This window comes from Lutra lutra, chromosome 11 (assembly GCF_902655055.1).
Source record: "Lutra lutra chromosome 11, mLutLut1.2, whole genome shotgun sequence".
Classification (NCBI taxonomy): domain Eukaryota; kingdom Metazoa; phylum Chordata; class Mammalia; order Carnivora; family Mustelidae; genus Lutra; species Lutra lutra.
The window spans coordinates 103,195,907-103,217,191 of record NC_062288.1 but is presented as its reverse complement, the minus strand read 5'-3'; the positions used below and the strand labels follow the sequence as shown (position 1 = coordinate 103,217,191).

Here is a 21,285-nt window from a genome sequence, read left to right as displayed (position 1 = left end):
TGTAAAGGCTGAAATCTGGAATGGAGGGGAAAACATGTTTCCCTTTCTTTTTTTCAACAGCAAATGGTAGCTCAGAAATTCCCCTTCACAAATTGTGTGGATTTCCTGTGTCAGGTCTGGATGGACCCTGTCCTGGGGGCAGAGGGGGTAAAAGGGATCAGACCAGGACCCTGAGGGAAGGAGCCACCAGACACCCCTGGAGCAAGGGTCTTCTGTCTCCTTTGGATTTTCTTCTGAGCACCTGTATGGCCCAACTGCCCATGGGTCTCATACCTAGATGTTTCCATGGCACCTTCAAGTTCGCAGGTCCTAAAAAGAACTCGGGATCAGCCTGGAGGTGGATCTCTGGACACAGGTCACCAGCCTCCCTCTACTGTCTTAGCATAGTGCAGACTCCCAGAGTCCATTCCTGCCAGCACGCTCCCAGTTTCCCAAGAGTCCACCTCTAGAATAGTTCACTAGTTTCCCACTTCCTCTCTCCTGCATGATCACACCCGCCTCCTGCCTCCTTTCAGGCCACCTCCACAACTCCAAATCCCACTGCATCAGGGGCCCCATCCTTACACCCTTCACTGGTGCCGGCTTCTTAAACTTAACTGCAAGCTGATTCCCGGGATTAGGGAAAGAGTGCATTTCTCTGGTTTAGACCCTGGGAGAGTAAATTGTCCCGTGTAACTTCGGGACCCCATTATGGGGTTTTCTTTGGGAGTCTGGACATAGCCACTGGGAGAGGGTCTGGTTGTGGCGATGAGGGCTGGCTTTCCAAAGCTACCTTGTTCCCTCGCCGCCCCTCCACCCCGCCCCTCGGGAAACCCTGCTCCCTTTAGGACCTGGAGGAACCGAGTGTGGGGGGTGTTACCCCTCCCCGCCCCCCGCGAAGCAGGCACCGGAACAGCTCTAATGGGAACCAGCAGACGTTCCGGGAGGGCTCACAACCCAGGGTGTGGGATTCCTGTAGAGACCTCAGTGGACCGTGAGAGGCGCTGGGATGCGATGGGGGTGGGAGAGGTTGCCGAAAGATGGATCAGTGGGTGGGGGCCCCAAACCCCCAGCACGAGGACTGCGGGAGCGGGTCGCCTAGGACCCCGCGGCCGCTCACAAGGGTGAACCTGACCTCTCCCGGAAGCCCCATCGCGCCGCTCTTCCCTCGCTCGCCCGCCGCCACCCCACTTGCGAATCGGGGCACATGTGTAATTTCCCAGCGAGAGTGGACTCGGAGCGCTCTGCAACAAGGGGGCCACCCCAAAGTCCCCCGGGAACCTCTCTGGCAGCGTCCTTAGGGCTGGGAGCCTGGAGCGGGGCCGACTCGCCCGGTAGTGGCGCGCAGCCGCCAGCCCGAGTCAGCTCCGGGGCGTGCGCGTCTCACCCCACCGGACCCTGCGTCCACCTCCCCCGCCTCGTCCCGGCCTTCGGTCGCCGCACGGGGCAGCGGGGACAGCCGCACGTGCGCGGGTCCCCGGCGTCCCCGGGGAGGGCGCTGTGCCCGCGCGCCGAGGAGGGTCCGGAGCGCCCGGTGCCGGGGTGGGGCAGCGGGGTGGGGGCTGGGGCGCCGGCCGGGGAAGTGGGAGGGGACAGGTTGGGGGGTGGTCTCTGAGGAGGAGCCAGGCTGGCCTGTATTGTTCCACACTCGCCGCCCCCAGCGCGCGGCGCCGGGCCGCAGGGCGCTCTGCTTGCCGGGGTCTCCCCGCCGCCGGACCCCGCGACGAGGCCCGAGCCTTCCAGCGCGCGGGGAGACGTCTCTGCCTGGGGGTCCCGGCTCCGAGGACGGGCCCGCTCAGGTGGGGCGTGGGGAAGGGAGGCAGCCGGCGCCGGGGGGGCCGGGTCTCCACCACTGCGGGAGCGGGAGCGGGAGGTCCCCGCGGGCCGTCCCCCGCAGCGCCGCCCCCCACCCCCCCACTCGGTCCGCGGGTCGGGAGGCTGTGCGGGCGGCGCGGGAGCGAGGGCCCCCGCTTCACCTCCGCCGCACCCCGTGCCCCGCAGGGTCATGGCCGCTGGACGCCACCGCCGAGAGCCGCCGCGCGGATGCCGGGGCGCCCCTCCGTAGCGGGGCGCAGCCTCCTCGTCTCCCGCCCGGCCGGCCGCATGGGGGGCGGAGGGTCGGCCCTGAGGGTCTGCGCCGACCACCGCGGGGGCATCAACTGGCTCAGCCTGAGCCCGGACGGGCAGCGCCTGCTGACGGGCAGCGAGGACGGCACGGCCCGGCTGTGGAGCACCGCGGACGGCCAGTGCTGCGCGCTCCTGCAAGGTACACCCTCCTGCCGCCCCCGCCGTCGGCTCGGCCGCCGCACACCTCAGCCCCGCGGCCCGCCGACCCCTGCCCTAAAGCCCCGCCCCGCCCACGGCGGGCCCTCGTGGGGGAGCGCTCGTGGGGGCCCAGCGTGCGAGCGGCTGAGCGCGCGCGGGGTGGGGTGCGGAGCCCGCGGGCCCGCGGTGCACCCGCTGCGGGGGCCTCCCTTCACCTGTCCGCCCGGTGCAGGAAATCGCTGCAGTGACAACGGCCTTAAGACTCCCCCGGAACCGCACCTCTGCGTACTCCCCGCGCTAGGCAGCGCCTTCCCCCGTCCCTCGCTGCCCGAGTGGCCTTTGGCCGGACATTTCCTCCAGGAGCCGTTGTGGTCACCACCGGCGCTTGCGAGGTGCGGGCGGCACCGAGCACGGCCGTGCCCGGTCCTCACACTGCTGTTAGCCCACTCGTGCAGACAGGGAAACTGAGGCAGGAAGTAAGTTGTCCCGGGTCACACAGCCTGTGGGGGGTTGAGTCGAAATCTGAACGCCCCCTTCCCCATCTAGCCTTTCTGCTCTGCTCTTTCGTGCCTGCCTGTTTTCTTCTGCTGGAAAATGAAAAGGTGTGGGGGAGGGATGGATCAAAGTTTTTCAAAAGGGGGTTGTTAAACCGATTTAGCATATCTGGAAACGATGCATGGTAGGAGGCACGCATAGTAGGAGTACATACTGTTTGGGTGTTTTTTTTTTTTTTAGATTTTATTTATTTATTTGATAGACAGCCAGAGAGGGAACATAAGCAGGGGGAGTGGGAGAGGGAGAAGCAGGCTTCCCAGCAGAGCAGGGAGCCGGATGTGGGGCTCCATCCCAGGACTCTGGGATCATGACCTGAGCCAAAGGCAGACTGAGCCACCCAGGTGACCCGACATACATACTGTTTTATGAAAGTTTCACAAGTGCCTACATACGGGTTTATATTTGTGTATAGTCACTGGAGGTGGACGGCTTTCATACCCTGGGTCCCTGTCACATGTCTGCAGGCCAGGACTGTGAGTCCCCACTCCAGCTCAGCCCCTGGTGTCCCCTGAGCAGTGGGTACAGCCCCTTGGAGCACAAGGTTCTGCACGTGGTTATTTATCACCGCCTGGTTTTTTTCCACCACAATCAGCAAATCCTGGGTGGCCTCCCCAGGCCTTCCAAGTCCTGTAGGCACAGGGAGTACAAATCAGCTTCACTATTGGCTGAAACTGACTCGATTGGTTTTATTTTTTACTTTTTTAAAATATTTTATTTACTTATTTGACAGAGAGAGAGCACAAGCAAGGGGAGGAGAAAGAGAAGCAGGTTCCCCACTGAGCAGGGAGTCTGGGATTATGACCTGAGCCAAGGCAGACACTGGAGCCACCAGGTACCCCAACCCTATTGCTTTTAAATAAAAGCAGTTATGGTGGATATTTCACAGCCCAGAGATGAATTTGGATTGGCTGTTACTTGCGGCCGGGGGTGATAAGGGAGAGTCAGTTACAAACTAACACATATTCCTCTGGCCACCCCCAAAGTCACTCCCAATATCACACAGATTGACAGGCACTGAACTGAGGCTAGGAGATCTAAGATCTGTCCAAAATTTATAATCCAGTTGTAGTGCCTTTCCAAACATAAGACTCATCTGGAGGGCTTTCAGAAACATAAATTCCCAGATCCCAGTTCGAGTGAGGGCCCTGTGTGCGAGCGGCCGAGCGCGCGGGGGGTGGGGTGCGAACTCTAGAATTTGCATTTCTAACAAGCTTTTGGCTGGATCTGATGCACCCTGACCCCGGGGAGCTCCCGGGCCTGGTGTCCAGTGTGGGAGCCTAGTTCGAAGGTGAGTGACCTCCCGAGTGGAGCTCCCTGCTCTTCCAGGGCGGTTCTGCCCAGGGCATGGGACTCTGCACCCAGGGCATCTCCAGAGCCCACCCTCCTGTCCAGCCCTGCTCTGCCATCACCTCCCAGCTCATGCCTGTCAACTCCTCCTCCCACCCACTTTGGTAGCCCTCACAGTGTCTTGTCCCCTCAGGACACCAACCCCCATGTCCTGGTGAGGCGGTGCCTGCCCCTCTGGTGGCCTGCTTGAGAGCCGTCCCACTCCAAGGAAAACTATCAGATGAATCACTGCCGCTCGTGTCTATCAGAATTGCTTCTGGGGCTGTAAGGGTTGACAGGAGTAACCTTTCCTTATCTGGATATCGCACTATTACACTCAATTTGAAAAAGAGTCTTTTGGGGCACGAGATACTCCTTGCGTGGCCCCCAAGGAAAGCAAGGTCTTGCCAGCTCTGTGACCCCAATAGGATTGGTTTGTATTAGTGAAATAATAACCAATGTCTTAGCATTTGTTTAATATCCTATATTTTATTAATATTCCTCAATACACTTACTTCTTTATCCATTATAATTAATGCTCAAAACCGTGATGTGGGTAGAACCGACACAGGTCTATAGATGGGACTGGGCAGGCACAGATCTGTTTACCCGCACACGGAGCGTTTGAAGCGTTTTCTAGATAACCTAGCCTGTGAGGTAGGTTCTGTTGTCTGCCCGCCCTGAGACGAAGCCGTTATGGGACTTGGCCTGAGGGCACACTGCGGGACTGCGTGGACAGGTCCCCCCTCTGTGCGGCTCCGGCTTGCATCAGGACAACCTACAGATCCGGAGGGCTCTCCTGACCCCCCACTCCAGGCTCTTTCTACTCCTGTTGTGGAAACTTCCAGATTGGGGTGAGTGCCAGCGCCTGCTGCAGCTCTGGGCCCCTAAGAAGGTTCTGGAGAAGAGCCTGTTGGCGGGGGACCAAGCCTGGATTTCTGGGGCAGCGTGGCTGGTGTGGGCAGCTCCTACCGGGCATTCTCCTTCTGCCCTCGAGCTTCTTGCTCTGCTCAGCTCCCCCAGGGGGCCAGAGGCAGTTGGGGGACCCAAGGCTTTTCTGTGAATCTTGCAGCATTTTGAAAGTTTACGCCAAGGGATGTGCTGGAAAGGAAGAATAGGACAGTCCCTTGTGTGTGGGGTCTTGGTGGGCAAGTTGTCACCCTTGGTCCTGGGGAGCAGGCTGAGTCACGAGGGCCCCCCAGCTTCCCTCTCGCGGGGGCTCTCTCTTTTCAGTCACTGGGACCGGCTTTCACCTATAGGCTTATGGCCCAATTATTCTGTAAAGGGAAGAGTCGCATTTTATGGAGTTATCCCCTCCCCCTTTTTTCCTTATCCGTCGGGTACCAGTCATTCAGGGCACTCCGTTGGCTCAGTGAGATAAGCAGCATGTCCCAAGATGACCGTCCCCATCCTGAGCTGTTCCCATGTCGTAAGGGACCCGGCCTGAAGGTTCCAGCCCTCCACGGCTGTGCCACAAGCGTCCTTGTCTTCTAGCAGCATCTCCTAGCATGATGGGGGCTGTTTGTTTTTAATTCCACGTGAACAAAGGGCACCCTCCTATTTGCAGGAAGCCTGCTGGTGCCTGCCCATCCCGATGACCCCTGACCCCTACCCGCCATGGGGTGGGAGCAGGGAGGCAGGACAGGACATTACTAGTCGTGAGCCCGGGCTCTGGAGCTGGGTAGCTTGGGCTCAAATCTCATTACTTATCTTCTCATGCCTTAGTTTCTTTATCTGTGAATTGGGATGATAAAATAGTCACCCAGTCTTATGAGGTTATGGGGGGCGGGCGGGAAAACCGGTCAGTAAAGAGCTCCTGGCTCCTGTTAGTGACCTTGTCCTCCAGGCTCACATCAATAAGCCCAGCCTGAGCCAGAGCATCTCCTTGACACGGCGCCCGGCCAGCCCCAAACTCTTCGTCCTTTGTTCCTGAGGCCTGATTCTGCCATTCAAGGCTGGGAAGGGCTAACTAGTCCTCCCGTGTTTACGTGGGCAGAGAGGCTCTGGAGGGAGCCTGCCCTCCTCCCTCTTGCTCCAGGACAATATTAACTCTAATAGAAAACATGTAGCATCAAATTGGCCATCTTAACCGGTTTTAAGTGTACCGTTTGAAGATAGTAAACATTGATAAACTTCTGCCATTACCAAGGCCCATCTCTAGAACTTACCCATCCTGGAAAACTGAGACGGTGTCCACTTCAAACAATAACCCCTTTCTCCCACCCCAGGCCTTGGCGCCCACCATCCTGCGTTCTGCCTCTGAATCTGACTGCTCTGGGGACCTTCCTTTGGAAGGCTGCGTACTGGTCTGCTGTCTGCCTCTTTTTGCCCGTTCATCTGTCCGCAGACACTTGGGTTTCTTCCACATGATGTGAGAAATGCCGCCATGAGCTTGGGTGTGCAAATACCTCTTCCAGGCCCCGTCTTCCGTTTCTTTTGTAGAGACCCAGAAGTGGGCTTGCTGAGTCATCTACGTATTTTTTTTTTCAAAGATTTTATTTATTTATTTGAGAGAGAGAGAGAACACACATAAGCTGGGAAGAGACGGAGGGAAAGAAAGGGGCAAGCGGATTTCCTGATTAACAGGGAGCCTGACAGGGGGCTCGATCCCAGGACCCTGGAATCATGACCTGAGCCAAAGGCAATCGCTTAACCGACTGAGCCCCCCGGGCACTCCAAAATGCAGTTTGTTTTAAGCATGGATGTGGCTGACGGAAGCACAGGCGGGTCATTCATTCTTCAGTTCTCCAGCGGCCAGCATCTACAGGTAGTGAGCTCCCCGTGGGTGTCCACTGAGGAGGTCACAGAAGGAGGCCGGAGAGCTGCCTGGTGGAGGGCGTGGGCTGAGAGGAGCGGGATTGGAAGGACAGGCCCTGCGGTGGCACCAGCCACAGGAGCTTCCACCTGTCCTGGCTGGGAGCTCGGGACAGGAGGCTGAGTCTCCTGTGGCTTTGTCAGACACAATCTCAGCCACACCTTCCACGCCCGGGACATGTGGCCTTCGCTGCTGTGGCTTGCTGATGTCACACACCCAGATGCAGTTCCATCAGGCAGGAAACAAAAATGGCACCTCAACACAGTAGCTCAAGGCCAGGTTGATAAAAAAAGACCCTTGCCAAAGGTGGGCACGGTGTAGGGGATCCCCCAGATCCATGGCTGGTACCCACGGGGCTCTCAGGGCTCCCAGACCTGGAGGAGCTGGGCCCGGAGCCTTCCCGGCAGCCCGGAAATGGCTGTGGAGAGGCCTCCCTCCAGGGAAGTGTAACCGAGGTTTGAGGTTTTAATGGCTGTGGGCCAGCAGATCCTGACCCAGGTCTCCTGCGGGGCTCCCAGCTGTCTGAACCAAGCAGGCAGTGCGGGGGGGGGGTTGTCAGGGAGCCCCCAGGGAGCGGGGGTGCCACAGGGAGCAGGCTGGAGAAGAGGAGAGGGACAGCAGAGGGAAAAGAGGCCACGCTCTTCATGCCAAGTTAGTCGAACGAGTGTTCCAGCTTGGCCGGTGCCCATGGCAGCCCACCTCTGCGGCTGCAGACCCCAGGAGGCCCGTGGCCCAGTGGCTCCTCCAGCATGTGGAGGGGCGGCGCTTCGACCCCCAGCTTCTAGCGAGTCCCAGGGTGTGCGGCCGGGGAGGCGGGGAGGGCCGACTTGGCAGAAAACCTTGAGCCTCAGCATGTCCTTTTGAACATAGTAACTGCATCTTATCTGCATTCTTTCTCCCTTCAAAAATGTTTATTTTTAGTTGGGCTTTTTTTGCTTATTCTACCCAATTCCAACAGCTCACGGTGGTGGTGCTGTGGTCCCTGGAGACGGGATGGGCCCCCCCCCTTGTCCCCAGCCTCCCTCATTTGTCCCTCCCCGGGGGACCCTGTTGGCTGTGTGCAGTGGACCCTGTCGCACGGTCTGCAGACTGCCGGCTGGGCTCTGAGCCGGGGCTCGTTCAGCGTGGGTTTTCAGACGCGGAGTCGGTACCCGGCATGCAGAGGAAGGGGCTTGTCCCTGGGAGGCCCTTGACCGCTGCACGGAATGTCAGCCAGCCCTGGGCTGGCCCCCGAGGGGCAGAGGATCAGCCTGGCCCAGCTTCAGAGATGGGATTTTTTTTTTTTTTTAACATTGCAAAAATTCTTTTCATTATTGACTCTTCAAGTCTTTGTTTATAGGTATTTTTATACATGTCTCTGTGTATGTATATATATTTAAAGTTTTATTTATTTTAGAGAGGGGTGGGGGGAGGGGAAAGGGGAGAGAGAATCCCAAGCAGACTCCATGCTCAGCACCGAGCCCGACGTGAGGCTCGATCCCTCAACCCTGAGATCACAACGTGAGCTGAAACCGAGTCACCCCTTAACCCGCTGCGCCCCCCAGGTGCCCTTACAAGTATTTATATTTGTATCGTATACATCGTTCCTCCTTCTTGCATGGGTCGTGCAGTTGGTCCACATCCCTGGGCTAGTGGCTGTGGCTTCGCTGAGGATGGGTGCCACGGCTTACCGGCCACTCGGCTTTCCAGCGCTTTTCTTGGCTTATATACGCACATGGCAGGTCGCCTTCCTGCTGTCAGACTCTGTTGAGACGGGACAGAAGCAGCCAGGAGGCGGCCCATGCCCCTGCGGACGCCTCTCCTGGCTTGGCTGTCCCCGGACGGTGCAGCCCTACCCCCGGAGGAGGACTGCCAGGGGGCTGTGTGCAGGGCCGGCTCCGCTGCACCCCACTGCCCTCAGGGCGCCGGGCCACCTTCCAGCCCTGGAAGCCAGGGGCCTCCTCAGACGCCGCTGAGCACCCCCATGGCAGCTCTGGTTTCAGGGTAGTTTGTTGACAATCTTAAAATATTTCATAAACATTTTGGGATTGGCAAAAAGCTGGGCTGTGTTTTGCCAAACATTTTGCCCTTGACTTTTAAACTGACATGTATTTTAAGGAAACCTAATCTGCGTCATCTCCCAGTGTTTACTTACTTCGCACAAACGTTTTCTTAGAGGACTGGTACATGCTCTCTAAGAAGACAGGAAAACATGTCTTTCTTCCTTCCTTTTTTTAAAAAATTCTCTTTCTTAGAACGCAGGGAGTTGGGTTCTTCCAAAAGTAAACTGAGCTAAAACCCCAGGGCCAAAAAGTGCCCATCAGCTGGAAACTGCCCAGAAGATTCTAAATCCCTCTCTGGGGGTGTCTGGGTGGCTTAGCCAGTTAAGTGTCTGCTTTCAGCTCTTCATGATCCCAGGCTCCCTGCTCGGTGGGGACCCTGCTTCCCCCTCTCCCTCTGCTGCCCACTCTGCTTATGCACTCTCTCTCTCTCTCTCTCTCTCTCTCTCTGTTAAATAAATAAATAAAAGCTTTCAAAAAAAAATCCTTGTCTGATACCAGATATCTAGACAGAATTTTAAAATTCAGTTGTGATCTTTAACGTTATTAATATATCCCTCACATGTAGATATTTGAATTAATCAATTTCCTCATCTGTGAAATGGATCTTAGGCATAACATTCCTTTGATTCTATTGATTTTCTGGTTGCTGGATCCTTTTTTTTTTTTTTTTTTAAGATTTTATTTATTTATTTGAGAAAGAGAGCATGAGAGGAGAGAAGGTCAGAGGGAGAAGCAGACCCGCTGTGGAGCTGGGAGCCCGATGCGGGACTGGATCCTGGGACTGGATCCTGGGACTGCAGCACCATGACCAGAGCCGAAGGCAGTCGCTTAACCGACTGAGCCTCCCAGGCACCCCTGGTTTCTGGATTCTTTTCAAATATACTCAGCTTCAGTTTGCTATCAGGACTCGTTATCAGGGGGAATAAAAGGTTGTTATTGGGGTGTCTGGGTGGCTCAGTCAGTTAACTGTCTGCCTTCGGCTCAGGTCATTATCCTAAGGTCCCTGGATTGAGTCCTGCCTCGGGCTCCCTGCTCAGTGGAAGCCTACTTCCCCCCGTCTCTCTGCCTGCTGCTCTGCTTGTGTGCTCTATCTCTCTCTGTCAAATGAATAAATAAAAATTTTTTAAAAAGTTATCTGAGGTGGAAACATTTTTTTTAACATACATAGGAGTCCGTGCAGGTATAGAACTAGTTCAGGCATAGAGAATCTTTGCATATATGGGCCTGTCTGACCCATAAATGCTGATCTTAGATTCTAAACAGATTTAGATTTTATCATGCAGGACTTTAAAGGATTTTGTTGTTGTTTTTTAAGTAAACTCTATAACCAACATGGGGCTCCAGCTCACGACCCCAAGATCAAAGTCACAGGCTCCGCTGAGCTGGCCAGCTGGCCTGCCCTGAGACAGAGCCGGGTGTACGAGGACAGGCCCTGCTCTGACTGGGAGCTGAGTCCTTCCGGGGCTGCTTTATAAGTCAGGCCGGAAGTCAAAACACCGATCATCGCCCTGACAAGGTGGACGAGCAGATGCCTTTGGCTGAGCCGTGGCTCCGTGAGGCCCTCCGTCTGTCCCCAGACCTCCACCCTCACTATGCCTGAGCCTTATCCACCATTTCTGCCAAACACCTAAATTCCGGCCCGAGGGGTTCCCTCCTGCTTTGGCGTGGGCCGTCTGCTTCCCCCCCGGCTCTTCTCCCCTCCCCTCCCGACACAGGCCCCGCGTGGACCCTGCATCACCCTGGCCGCAAACAGCCACCATCCGGCATTCACCCAGTCTGCGCGCCTGCCCCACGAGACGGGGATGAGGAGATGGGGGTGTGCAGAGGTGACTCAGAGGCAGCACCGGGAGCTAGGCCGGGCGTCTGGCCCCGAAGGCCAAGGCCCTGGGCTTCTATACTTCCTGCCGCGGTGACAGTGACAGTGGCTTTGTTCAACCACTGAGTGAATACAAACAGCGGAAAAGTCTGGAGACAGACTGATGAAAAAGGGGAAAGGAGGAAGAGGAGGGAGAAAGAATGGGAAAAGAGAGAACAAAAGGACCTGGGGGGTCAGAGAGAGGGGCCTCCTGAATTTCTCCCAGCAGCCCACATCTCCTGAGCCTCCCAGACCGAAGTCGTCCCTTTGAAGGGCTGGTGATCCTGAGCTCGTCTCAAACACGCCCCAGCCCTGCTTTCTTCGCGGAAGGGAGACTAAAGCTGCCATGCCCCACGCTCACGTCTCCCCTCGTCCGCAGGGCACGAGAGCTACGTGACCTTCTGCCAGCTGGAGGACGAGGCTGCCTTCACGTGCAGCGCTGACCACACCATCAGAAAGTGGGACGTGCGCACCGGGCAGTGTCTGCAGGTCTTCCGAGGACACACGTCCATCGTGAACAGGTCAGTGTGGTGGTGAGGGGGAGGTGTCCCGGGGACAGAGAGGGAGGCAGTGTGGCCCCTGCCGCTGGAGGAACTTAGCTTCTCTGGGGAAGACTATGTGCAGACGCATCCGAGGTCATCAGGAGCACAGAGGATGGGGGTCCCTGGACACATGTGCTTCAGGCACGACATGGGCTGCATGTGGGGGTTCCGCAGGCAGAGGCTGGGGAAGGAAGGCCCCACCAACACATTGATTGTGCCTGGATGCCCCCCCTGGGGACCCGGGCAGTGCACTGCCCACTGCTAGCCCCGGGGAAAAGCGATGGAGGCCACAGCTCCTACTGATGGGAGCAGATTCCAGAGGAAGTGGCCTAATTAGTACCTGATGGTCAACCAGACGGGGTTGTTGTGAAGACGGAGTGCAGGGTATTTTTAAACGTCCCCTTTCCATGTTGTCGTTGAAATTTCCCACCCCGTCCTTCTCAAAAATGTTTGAATTTTTCCTTTCCTTATTAAATTTGGGTCTGAGCTGAGCCATGAAAATTCCTTTGCTAATCAGATCAATTCGACACTATTTATGTAACTTGCGGTGGCCGTCTTAGACTCCCGAGGGAGTGTCCGGTATGACCAGGGGTCTGGGCACCTGCCCACCTGTAGTCAGAGCTGTGCACCCATAGGGCAGGAGCGAGGTACCGACCCTCCGCAGAGACGCAAGTGTTGTGCTGGCTCGGAACGCCTGCGAGGGGACAAGGTCACCTTTCCACAGCCAAGCTTTTCCCCCCCGGCCTCTTTAGCTGGAGCCTGCTGGGTCCCACCCGCCTCCAGGGGCGAGCCCACAAGGTGGTGCAGGACGTCCCACCTCCTGCTGGTCGCTTCCCTACACCCTTCCTTGAGAAAGCATGACTGGGGGAAGGTGTGGGTATGTGGGAGTCTCGTGCCATGAGACGGGGCGGCGGGGAGAGGCTGCATCTCAGGGGATAGGCATGTGCCCAGCTTGTAACCGGAAACTCTCAGCTGCTCCTCAAAAGCAAACCTGGGTAATTGAGGCCAGAAATTATGCTCTGCGGGGTTGCAACTCTCCTGGGCACCCACGCCCCATACACACACGTCCACGCGCCCCACATCTGAGGGGTCGGGGTCCCAAATGGACCGATCTGGGTAGACACTAAGTCTTGCTTAGCCGCTGGATTGCATTACTGAGTAACCTGTGCCCAGGGAATTGACTGCTCTGTCCCCACACTTATGACACATGCCCGGTGCAGCTGCCCCACCTCTTTGTGGGCCCCTGGGGGGGCAGAGGGCGGGGGGCTCAGGGCTTCTTAACAGGGGTGTGTGAACAGTCTTTGATGTTAAGCAAAGTTCTATAGTGAAGACAAACGTGTATTTCCTGGGAAGAAGTTCTTAGTGTTCATCGAAGTGAGACTAAAGTCATGAGTATTTGCTGCCCGGGAGGCCTCTCCTCTCCCCATGGGTGCAAACAGAGCTCCGCTCCACCCACACGAGGTTCTCCCGGCTCACTGAACACAGAGGACACCAGACAAAGGGCCCTCCTGACAGCCTGTTAGGCACCCCTGTGTGGTCTGACCCCTGCCCCTACCCCTGCGAAGTTTGACCCCTGCCCCTTACCCCTGCGTGCTCTGACCCCTGCCTCTTACCCCTGTGCTCTGACTCTGCCCTTAGCCCTGCATGCTCTGACCTCTGCCCTCTCCCTGTTCCCACCAGGATCCTGGTCGCCAACAACCAGCTCTTCAGCAGCTCCTACGACCGCACAGCTCGAGCCTGGAGCGTGGACAAGGGACAGGTGGCCCAGGAGTTCCGAGGCCACCACAACTGCGTGCTGACCCTAGCCTACTCCGCGCCCTGGGACCTGCCCGGGGCTCCCTGCACCGAGGAGGTTGGGGGGCTCCTGGTGACAGGCAGCACGGATGGCACGGCCAAGGTGTGGCAGGTGGCCAGCGGCTGCTGCCACCAGACGCTGCGGGGCCACACCGGAGCTGTGCTCTGCCTTGTGCTGGACACGCCCAGTCACACCGCCTTCACCGGCAGCACCGACGCCACAATCCGCGCCTGGGACATCCTGAGCGGGGAGCAGCTGCGGGTGTTCAGGGAGCACCAGGGCTCTGTCATCTGTCTGGAGGTGAGATCCGCCTGGCCCTTCCTGTCTGCCAGGGAGGCCCCGGGGTCGCCTTCTGAGCCACCACCCGCCCCCGAGTCCTAGTTAGCTTGGGCCGAGGAACAGAGTACTGCAGTCAGGGACAGTGTACATGACAGGGACAGATGTCTCACCGCTCTGGGGCTGCAAGTCTGAGATCCAGGGGTCAGCGTGTAGCTGGACGTCTTCTCATGGCGTCGTCCCTCTGCATCCAGGTGTCCTCTTCCTATAGGGACTCCAGTCCTATGGATTAGGTCCCACCCCTGTGACCTCATTTTAACTTAACTACGTCCTTAAAGACCCTGTCTCCGAATACACCCGCCCTCACGGATACGAGGGTCACCGCTGTTGTCAACATAGGAATTCTGGTTTCTTTACGTGTTAAGGGAAGGTTATGTCTACCCAGAAACGCTGGTCCCTCATTCCTCAATCCAAAAGTTCTACAACATGAAGTTGGGGTTTTTTTAAGGCTTGGCACAAAAACGTCCTTGGCGGCGAAGGCTGGACCGCACAGACAGGAAGCTCGCTGGAGCTCCATTGACCCCATTTCCTGGGACTAGGCATTCCTTTGCTGTAGGAACACGAGTGTGTTGCTCAAATCCCAAAACTCCTGAAATACATCTGGCTCCAAGGTTTTGGATCAGGGATTCTGAGCGTGAAATCGGGCCCACCCCTGGTGGTTGTGAGGGCTCCACGGACCAGCAGTGGGTGTGACCCAGACCTGAGCCCCTCAGGTGCCTGGTAGCTTGCGCTGTGGTTGGCCATCCAGCAGATGCTGCCTGTGCTTGTATGTGCTCATTGTACACGTGAGAGGCTCAGAGGGGGTGAGCAACTTGTCCAAGGCCTCACAGCTGGTGAGGGGCAGCATAGAAAGGTGATGGGGCCTGCACCCTGCTGGGCTGGGGGAACCCCCTCCGGCAGTCTCTCCCCGGAGGCAGGATGTCCAGAGCCCATCTGTGCTCTGCAGCCTGGCCCAGCAGCTTCATTCCCCTGCCCCGAGAGCATCCGCGGCTGGGAGCTGAGCAGGGAGAGGCCCGAGCCCCAGGGGCCTCCACAGCAGAGGCCCAGGCCTGCTTGGATGGATCGCACAGCAGGGAGATGGCCCCTGAGCCCCGTCCCCCCAGAGGTGTCTTGGCTGAGGGAAATCTTGCAGGTCCTGTCCTCTGTGACATGCCCCCGTCAGGGTCTGTGTGCTTCCCCATGTGCCTCGGGCCTCCTCTGGCTTCCCCAAGCTGCCCGGCTGTTCCCCGTGGACGTCCTCGCAGGAAAGCAGCCAAAGTGAACAGTGAGGTCTTAGGCAGCCAAGGACAACACGCTTGGAGCGTTTCCTGGGCCTCTGGACTCGTGATTTGTACTTTTGAAATGGAGCTTCTTGGTCACTTGTAAACACAGTGCGACAGGCCCCACATTCTTGGGACACACTGTGTGGTGAGCAGGAGGCATCATCCCTTTGCTGCAGCCGCCATGGAAGCTTAGGGCCCCCCTTGTGGGGACTCAGTGGCACAGAGAGGCCCAGGGGCCCACGAGGACCTCCAGCCCACAGGCCACACTCACCAGCTCCCTTAATTTCAGGTTCGTGGGTCTCAGTGGGCAGTTGAGGAAGCGTGGTCCCTGGAGGCTTTGGGGCTGCCTCTGAAGTGACGGCTGTTGGGGATGGTCAGGACACACAGGGGCAGGAGGCCATACGTGTTACCCAAGATCCTACCGCCTCTGCCGTAGTGAATGGCCTAAAGCCAAGTCTGACCTGGGCTGTGGCTGGGGTGGATATATAATCTGGACTGGTCAGAGCCCTGTCCTCCAGGAACTTATAGGGGGAACCTGGGGCAGCCGCGGGCACTGGAGTGGAAAGGGGCCCAGAGTGTGGCTGTTGTTGGGCGGGTGTGTGCTCGAGGTAGGAAGGCGTGGGCCATGGTAAGGATGCCGGGGCCTAGTCTGTGCTCGCTCCAGGCCTGCCGCCTGTGCCCCAGCTGAAGGGCCTCCTCTTTCCTAAGCCTTCAGGGGTCCCTGGGCCCCAGCACTGGCACAAATGGCTCTCTCCAGGGCTCCCAGCCACCCTCCTTGCCCAGCTTCCGGTTCTCCTCTGCTTCGCTGCTAACCAGAGGGGCTGGGTGGGGACTCTCTTGGCTGCCGGGATTTGGTCTAGATGAACCTGCAGAATTATTTTAGTAGTCGTTGCCCTTCCCTTGGGCTTGGACACTGTCTATCAGGGGAGCTCCTGCAAGGGGCCTCCCACGGCCCATCCCTTCTCTCCCAGGCCCTTGCCTTCTCTCCTGTGACACTGAGCAGGGGTGTGAAAGCCACTCTGGTCAGCTGGGGCAGGCGGGACGTGGGGGAGCCTGTCTCCGGGGCTCCTCCCTCCCCACCAGGGCAGCCCCAGGAGCCCTTTTCTCCGCTGGGACGATTAAGGGAACCGCTAGTGCGGCTGGGCCTTAGCTACAGGCGGATTCCCGGGAAACTTTCAGGCACGGAGGGTTCTTCAGCAGCAACTGCGGACAAGAGACGCTGACGACAGTAACAACACGGACGAACATTCTGTGGCCCTTGCTCCTAGCGTGCCGAGCGCCCCCAGGCCTTCCCGCCCGCCATGGGAAGGCTCTGACACGAGGCTTCTCTCTCGGTGCAGGGGGCCGTTGGGGCCGTGGCCGAGGGCAAAGCGGCAGGATTCTCGGGTGCTGGAACGGGCCGTTGGGTGTGTCCCCACGGCAGGGTCTTCCCCGCTCGTCCACAGTTCCCAGTGAGACGGGCACGCGCCCCCCCCCCCCCCCCCCCCCCCCCCCACGGAGCGGTCTGGGCGGGATCCGAGTCACCTGCTGCGGCAGCAGCCCGGGTCCAGCGCCGCCCTCCCTCCTCCTCCCCCAGCTCGTGAACCGGCACGTGTACTCGGGCAGCGCCGACAGGACGGTCAAGTGCTGGCTGGCAGACACCGGGGAGTGCGTGCGCACGTTTGCGGCGCACCGGCACAGCGTGAGCGCCCTCAGATACCACGCGGGCACCTGTAAGTGACTCCCGGCCAGGCTGGCCCCACGCTGCCCCCACCTGCCTGCGCTGCCTCCGCCCTTCATGCCTCGCCCCCACCAGATCCTCCCGCCCTCGAGGCCTCTGCGCCCTACTTCTTACTTCTTCCCTCCTGAGCCTCAGTGGCCCTTTGGGGTGGTCAGCAGCGAGAGAGCACAAGCAGGGGGAGCAGCAGGGGGAGAGGGAGAAGCAGACGCCCCTGAGCAGAGAGGACCCTGGGATCCTGACCTGAGCCGAGGGCAGATGCTTAACCAACTGAGTCATCCGGGCCCCCCTGCCCCAGGGTTATTTACAAATTGCGGCCCAAATGCTTAGGAGCCCCAGGGTACGGACACATTCTCATTATTCACATGAGACCCTGATACCACTTAACTCCCGCCAGACTGAAGGGCCACGTGGGTTTGGCTTCACCTGGCATTACATTTGGCTACAGATAACAGAAAGCCCAGATAACAGTGCCTTGAATGAAACAGTGGTTTATTTTTCTCAGGTAGAATTTCTGAGGCTGGCGGTACAGGCAGGAATGGATGGTTCCACAAAGTTCCCGGGCACCCAGTTTCCTTTGATCACTTTGCTTTATAGCTCTTAGCACACGTCCTCTATCTTTTAGGGAGCCTCATAGTTTAAGGTAGCTGCTGAAGCTCCAGCCATCATATCATGTTTTAGGCAGACAGGAAGAAGAAGGAAAGGCAAAACGATGTGTCTCTTAGCTGAGTGGGTCTCTTTAAAGATCTTTCTTGGAAGCCCTACCCAAAGACTTGGCATACATCTCTTTGCTGCCTGAAAGAGAGACTGAATAATAAAATCTCTTATCTGGGCTATTGCTGCCAACTTTAATCAGGTTATTTTTGAAAGAAAGAGGGCAGAATGGCTTATTGGATAGGCAAGAAGCTCTTTGTCCCACAGGTCTCAAACTGACACACCTGAGCTTTGCTGGCTCTATCCTGAGGCCTGGCTCATGTGCACACCCCAGACACATCCAGAAGACAGACACTGCTCCAGGAAGCAACCCCCCTACCCCCCCGACACCTCACCATACCTACATGAGAGTGGGGCTTCCAGGTTCCTGAACATCTCTTTCCCAAAACAATGCCCAGCATTACGTTTTGCTATTGGCCCCCTGTCCCTGCTGTTCTCGCTCTCTCTCTCTCTCTCTCTCTCACACACACACACACACACACTCACACTGAAGGAGCAGATGGGTGGGGGAGAGACGCAGCACAAAATTCAAGTTGACTTCACAGCACGGGTGTTAGATGAAGACAGAATGTGGATCGCTGAAAATAGAGCTTGAGATACCCTCGGGATTTAGGTGTCTGACACGGGAAAATTATTCTTTCCTTCTTCCTGGGTCCAAGCCCGTTAAGTGTGATTCTGGCTCTGCTACCGGGTCAGGACCTCTGGTTTAAAAAGATTAAAGTAAATAAATAAATAAAAAGATTAAAGTCGCCCGGAGCGCCACCCCTTGGCAGCAGCTGGGATGGACCCCACCTGCGACCCACTGTTAAGGAAACTGGTCCGTGGCCATTGCCAACAGGCTGCAGGGGGTGATGGACTGAATTCCTGACCCTCCTCCCCTCCACTGTACACCCAGCAGCCACACTGGGTTGGGGTAGAGGAAGCAGGAAAGGAACAAAAGTGACCCAGGAAGGAAACTCCCCCTCTAGAGACACATTCACCAGTAGCTTCAGCAGCAAGGCTGGGAATAGGCAGGTGAAGCAGTAATCCGGGTAGAGAAGACATCCCTGAGGCTGGGGACCCCCATGGCTTGCTCAGGCTGCTGGGTGGGTGCAGCAGATGCTGTGGGGACCACACCTGGGGCGCTTCTCTCTGCCACCCCTCAGGTTCTCTGCCCTAGAGTGCTTTCCTGTGAGGAGCAGGTTGGAGGAGGGCTGGGAGCTGACACCCCCAGGGGAGGCCCTCAACCAATGACCTGCCCCCCTCTCCCAGGGGTCCGGCTCTGGGACATGGTCTGCACCTTCTCCGAGGGCCCCCCTCTAGTCACCTGCTAACTCCCCTGTATGGACATCCTTCTTTCCTGTTTCTCTACCCACTTCGTGGAATGCTAGGCCAGATGAAGTACTTGAACTCCAATCCTAGTGTCAGGGTCATTTCTGGGAGAATGCAGGCTGGGACCATAAGTAGACAACGGAGTTCTTGTGGTCAGTACTCAGTGTGGTCCCTGGCCGACAGAACCATCGGCAGCTGGAACTGGTTAGGCAAGCGGGCTCGCAGGCCCCGCCCCAGACCTCCTAAGACAGAAACTCAGGTGGGCTCAGCAATCTGCCTTAACCCCAGTCCAGGTGACTCAGGTGCTCGCCAGAGTCTGAGAACTCTTGAACTAAGTTCTGACGTAGGAAAAGGCACAAGGAAGGCTGAATCCTGGCCTTTCCCGGGGAGAGGTTAGGCAGGGGCGCTCTAGCGAATGCCAGAGGGTCTAGGCAATGTTTGGAGGGCCAAGTTCATTACTGAGGAGGGGAAGGAATGAATTTCTAGTTGGTCCTTGTCTCAGTAGGCAGCTCAGATGTTGGGGGGGGTAGATGACTTCCTCCCCCCAATCCCAAGGCAGTGGCTTTAGAGCAGGGAAGCAGGCCTTACCAAAGGCTTCCACCAAACGGTGTGAGCGAGGGCACCTGGGCCGAGGTGGTACCCAGGAGGGACAGGAGCCCCGGAGAGGGCAGCCGAGGGCAGGTTCAGCAGCCACGGTCCTGCAGTGCACGGGGAGAGGGGTGGTCCCCTGAGTTCCCAGGCCCATATTAGGAGAATGAAGGTGCCGCCTCCTTCCTTGCAAGGAGCTTCCTAGCTCCCGCTAGTTCCCATTTGAACCTTATGACCTCCCGGTGCGGCGGGCGGAGGGGCCCAGGCCCAGCGGCGCCCTGTGTTCACAGTGTTCACGGGCAGCGGGGACGCCCGCGCGCGCGCCTTCGACGCCCAGTCCGGAGCGCTGCAGAGGGTGTTCCGCGGCCACGCCTTCGTCATCAACTGCATCCAGGTAGGCGCTCGCGCCGCCCCCAGGCTCTGCCTCGGCGGGGAGGGAAGGCCGCCCGCCGCACCCCGAGGCCGGGCTCCCCCGGCGGAGAGGCCGCCGGCCCTCGGCTTAGGTAGGTGCCGTTCGCGCCCACGAGCGAAGCTGCGGGCCCTGCGGAGGGGAGGGCGGCCCGGGCGCCCCCGCAGCGCCGCCCCACGCGCCGCCCCGCGCCCGCAGGTGCACGAACAGGTGCTGTACACGGCGTCGCACGACGGCGCGCTGCGCCTCTGGGACGTGCGCGGCCTCCCGTGCGCGCCGCCGCCGCGTCCCGCCGCCCCCGCGCGCAGCCGCTCCCGCCTCTTCAGCAACAAGGTGGGCTGCGCCGCCGCGCCCCTGCAGCCCGCCTGAGCACCCCGACTCTGCCCGGCCTCGGTGTCCGTGGATTCTGAAGCCCCTCCCGTCCCATGGATGGCGACCGTGCTCGCCCTCGGGGACCACGTCTCCGTCCCTGCCGCCCCCAGGCCGGGCCCCACCCCCCGCAGAGCGGCCCCGCACTCGGGTCTGCACCTGGGCCAGCGGGACCCTCCCGACCCGGGGTCTGCGGCCCCACAGCCCCCAGGGCCTGAGGTCCCCAGAAGCCAAGCCCGTCCTGGGGGAAAATGGGATTTCTTCAAAAAGCCGCCCAGCAGCAGCTGTCATTAAGTTTGGCAGATTGTCTTGAGGACGCTGGTGAAGAACCGAAATACACGTCCTTCCACGCGCTCTGGAATATGTCTTTTGTTCTGCAAACTCAGCGGCCTGTCGGAGGGAGGAGGGGTTCCCGGAACAGGGGCTTCGCACACCCGGCCCGGGCCTGCCCCTCCTCGAGGGGGCAATGAGGGGCTGCGGCCCGATGACCCCTACTGTCACTTGTGTGGGGAGTGGCCACGGGAGAAGCCCTTCGGCCTGTGAGAGTGACATCGGGGAGCCGTCACCCCTGCTCTGAAGCCCCCAAGTCGGCCTGAACCGAGGAGGGCTCCCCGCCGCCCCGTCTGGGTCTGGGGTCCAAAGGCCCGGGCAGTCGCCCTGCCGGCCGCGTGCACAGCGCGGGCGCCCGCGCGGGACGCGGGGAAGGGGTGGGCCATCCCTCAGCGGAGCTGCTGGAGGGGCTTCCTGGGGGAGGTGGGGCCCGGGCTCCGGAGAGGCCCCGAGGGGAGCCGCCCCCAGCTGCCCCCTCGTCACCTGAAGGGGACGCGCTGCCAGCCCTCGGCCCGGGGCGAGAGGAGAAGCCGCTGGGCGGCGTCCGCGGTCGAGGGCTCGGCATGTGGCCGAGGCTCGGAGCCTCTGGTGCGGAGGAGCGGGCCGTGCACTGCGCTCACCGAGAGCCAGTGCGTCCGCGTCTCGCGCCGGGAGGGGGTGCAGGTCCAGGCCTGACGGGTGGGGCCCTCCCCGTCAGGCCCATGAATAGGTACGGGATGGGCACCTGGGGCCGTGGGAAGGGATGCCTACCTTCGTGACTGCGCGCTAAGCCACACCCCGGGAACGCGGGGGCCTCCCCAGGAAGGGAGGCTGGCGGGGGAGAAGCTGGCGCGGCAGCGTCCTGGGGCTGGGCCTCGCGCGGGCCCGGGGCTGCCTGGCCGGCCTGCGGCGCCCACAGCTGCGGCTGCCCGGGAGCCGAGTGCAGCCCAGGGAGCGCCGGCACCGGGACCACCTCGAGTACTGGTGCCCGGATTTGCGCTGAGCCCGCAGAGGGGCGGCTGGACTTCCCAGCCGCTCCCGGACGCGCGCAGCCGCTGCACGTTCCGGCCTCTGCTGTAACCCCTCCGCCGCCTCT

At 59.2% G+C, this 21,285-nt stretch overlaps 2 protein-coding genes across 2 annotated transcripts; one reads left to right on the top strand and one right to left on the bottom strand.

The window, feature by feature from the left end:
• Positions 1-1,362: 1,362 nt before the first annotated feature.
• Positions 1,363-1,986, bottom strand: LOC125080552 (translation initiation factor IF-2-like). The gene has a single exon (XM_047694398.1). The coding sequence runs from the start codon at positions 1,984-1,986 to the stop codon at positions 1,363-1,365; it is 624 nt and encodes a 207-aa protein (XP_047550354.1).
• WDR86 (WD repeat domain 86) lies at positions 1,567-20,241 on the top strand. Its single transcript, XM_047695718.1, has 7 exons — positions 1,567-1,778; positions 1,981-2,245; positions 11,217-11,358; positions 13,060-13,474; positions 16,349-16,484; positions 19,393-19,496; positions 19,710-20,241. The coding sequence occupies exons 2-7, from the start codon at positions 2,023-2,025 to the stop codon at positions 19,878-19,880; spliced, it is 1,191 nt and encodes a 396-aa protein (XP_047551674.1). The 5' UTR covers positions 1,567-1,778; positions 1,981-2,022; the 3' UTR covers positions 19,881-20,241.
• Positions 20,242-21,285: the final 1,044 nt, after the last annotated feature.

Coding starts and splice junctions, on each gene's coding strand:
- LOC125080552 (XM_047694398.1), bottom strand. CDS start 1,986: ATGACCCTGCGGGGCACGGGGTGCGGCGGAGGTGAAGCGGGGGCCCTC.
- WDR86 (XM_047695718.1), top strand. CDS start 2,023: ATGCCGGGGCGCCCCTCCGTAGCGGGGCGCAGCCTCCTCGTCTCCCGC. Junction 11,359..13,059: donor CACACGTCCATCGTGAACAG/GTCAGTGTGGTG, acceptor TGTTCCCACCAG/GATCCTGGTCGCCAACAACC. Junction 16,485..19,392: donor CAGATACCACGCGGGCACCT/GTAAGTGACTCC, acceptor CTGTGTTCACAG/TGTTCACGGGCAGCGGGGAC.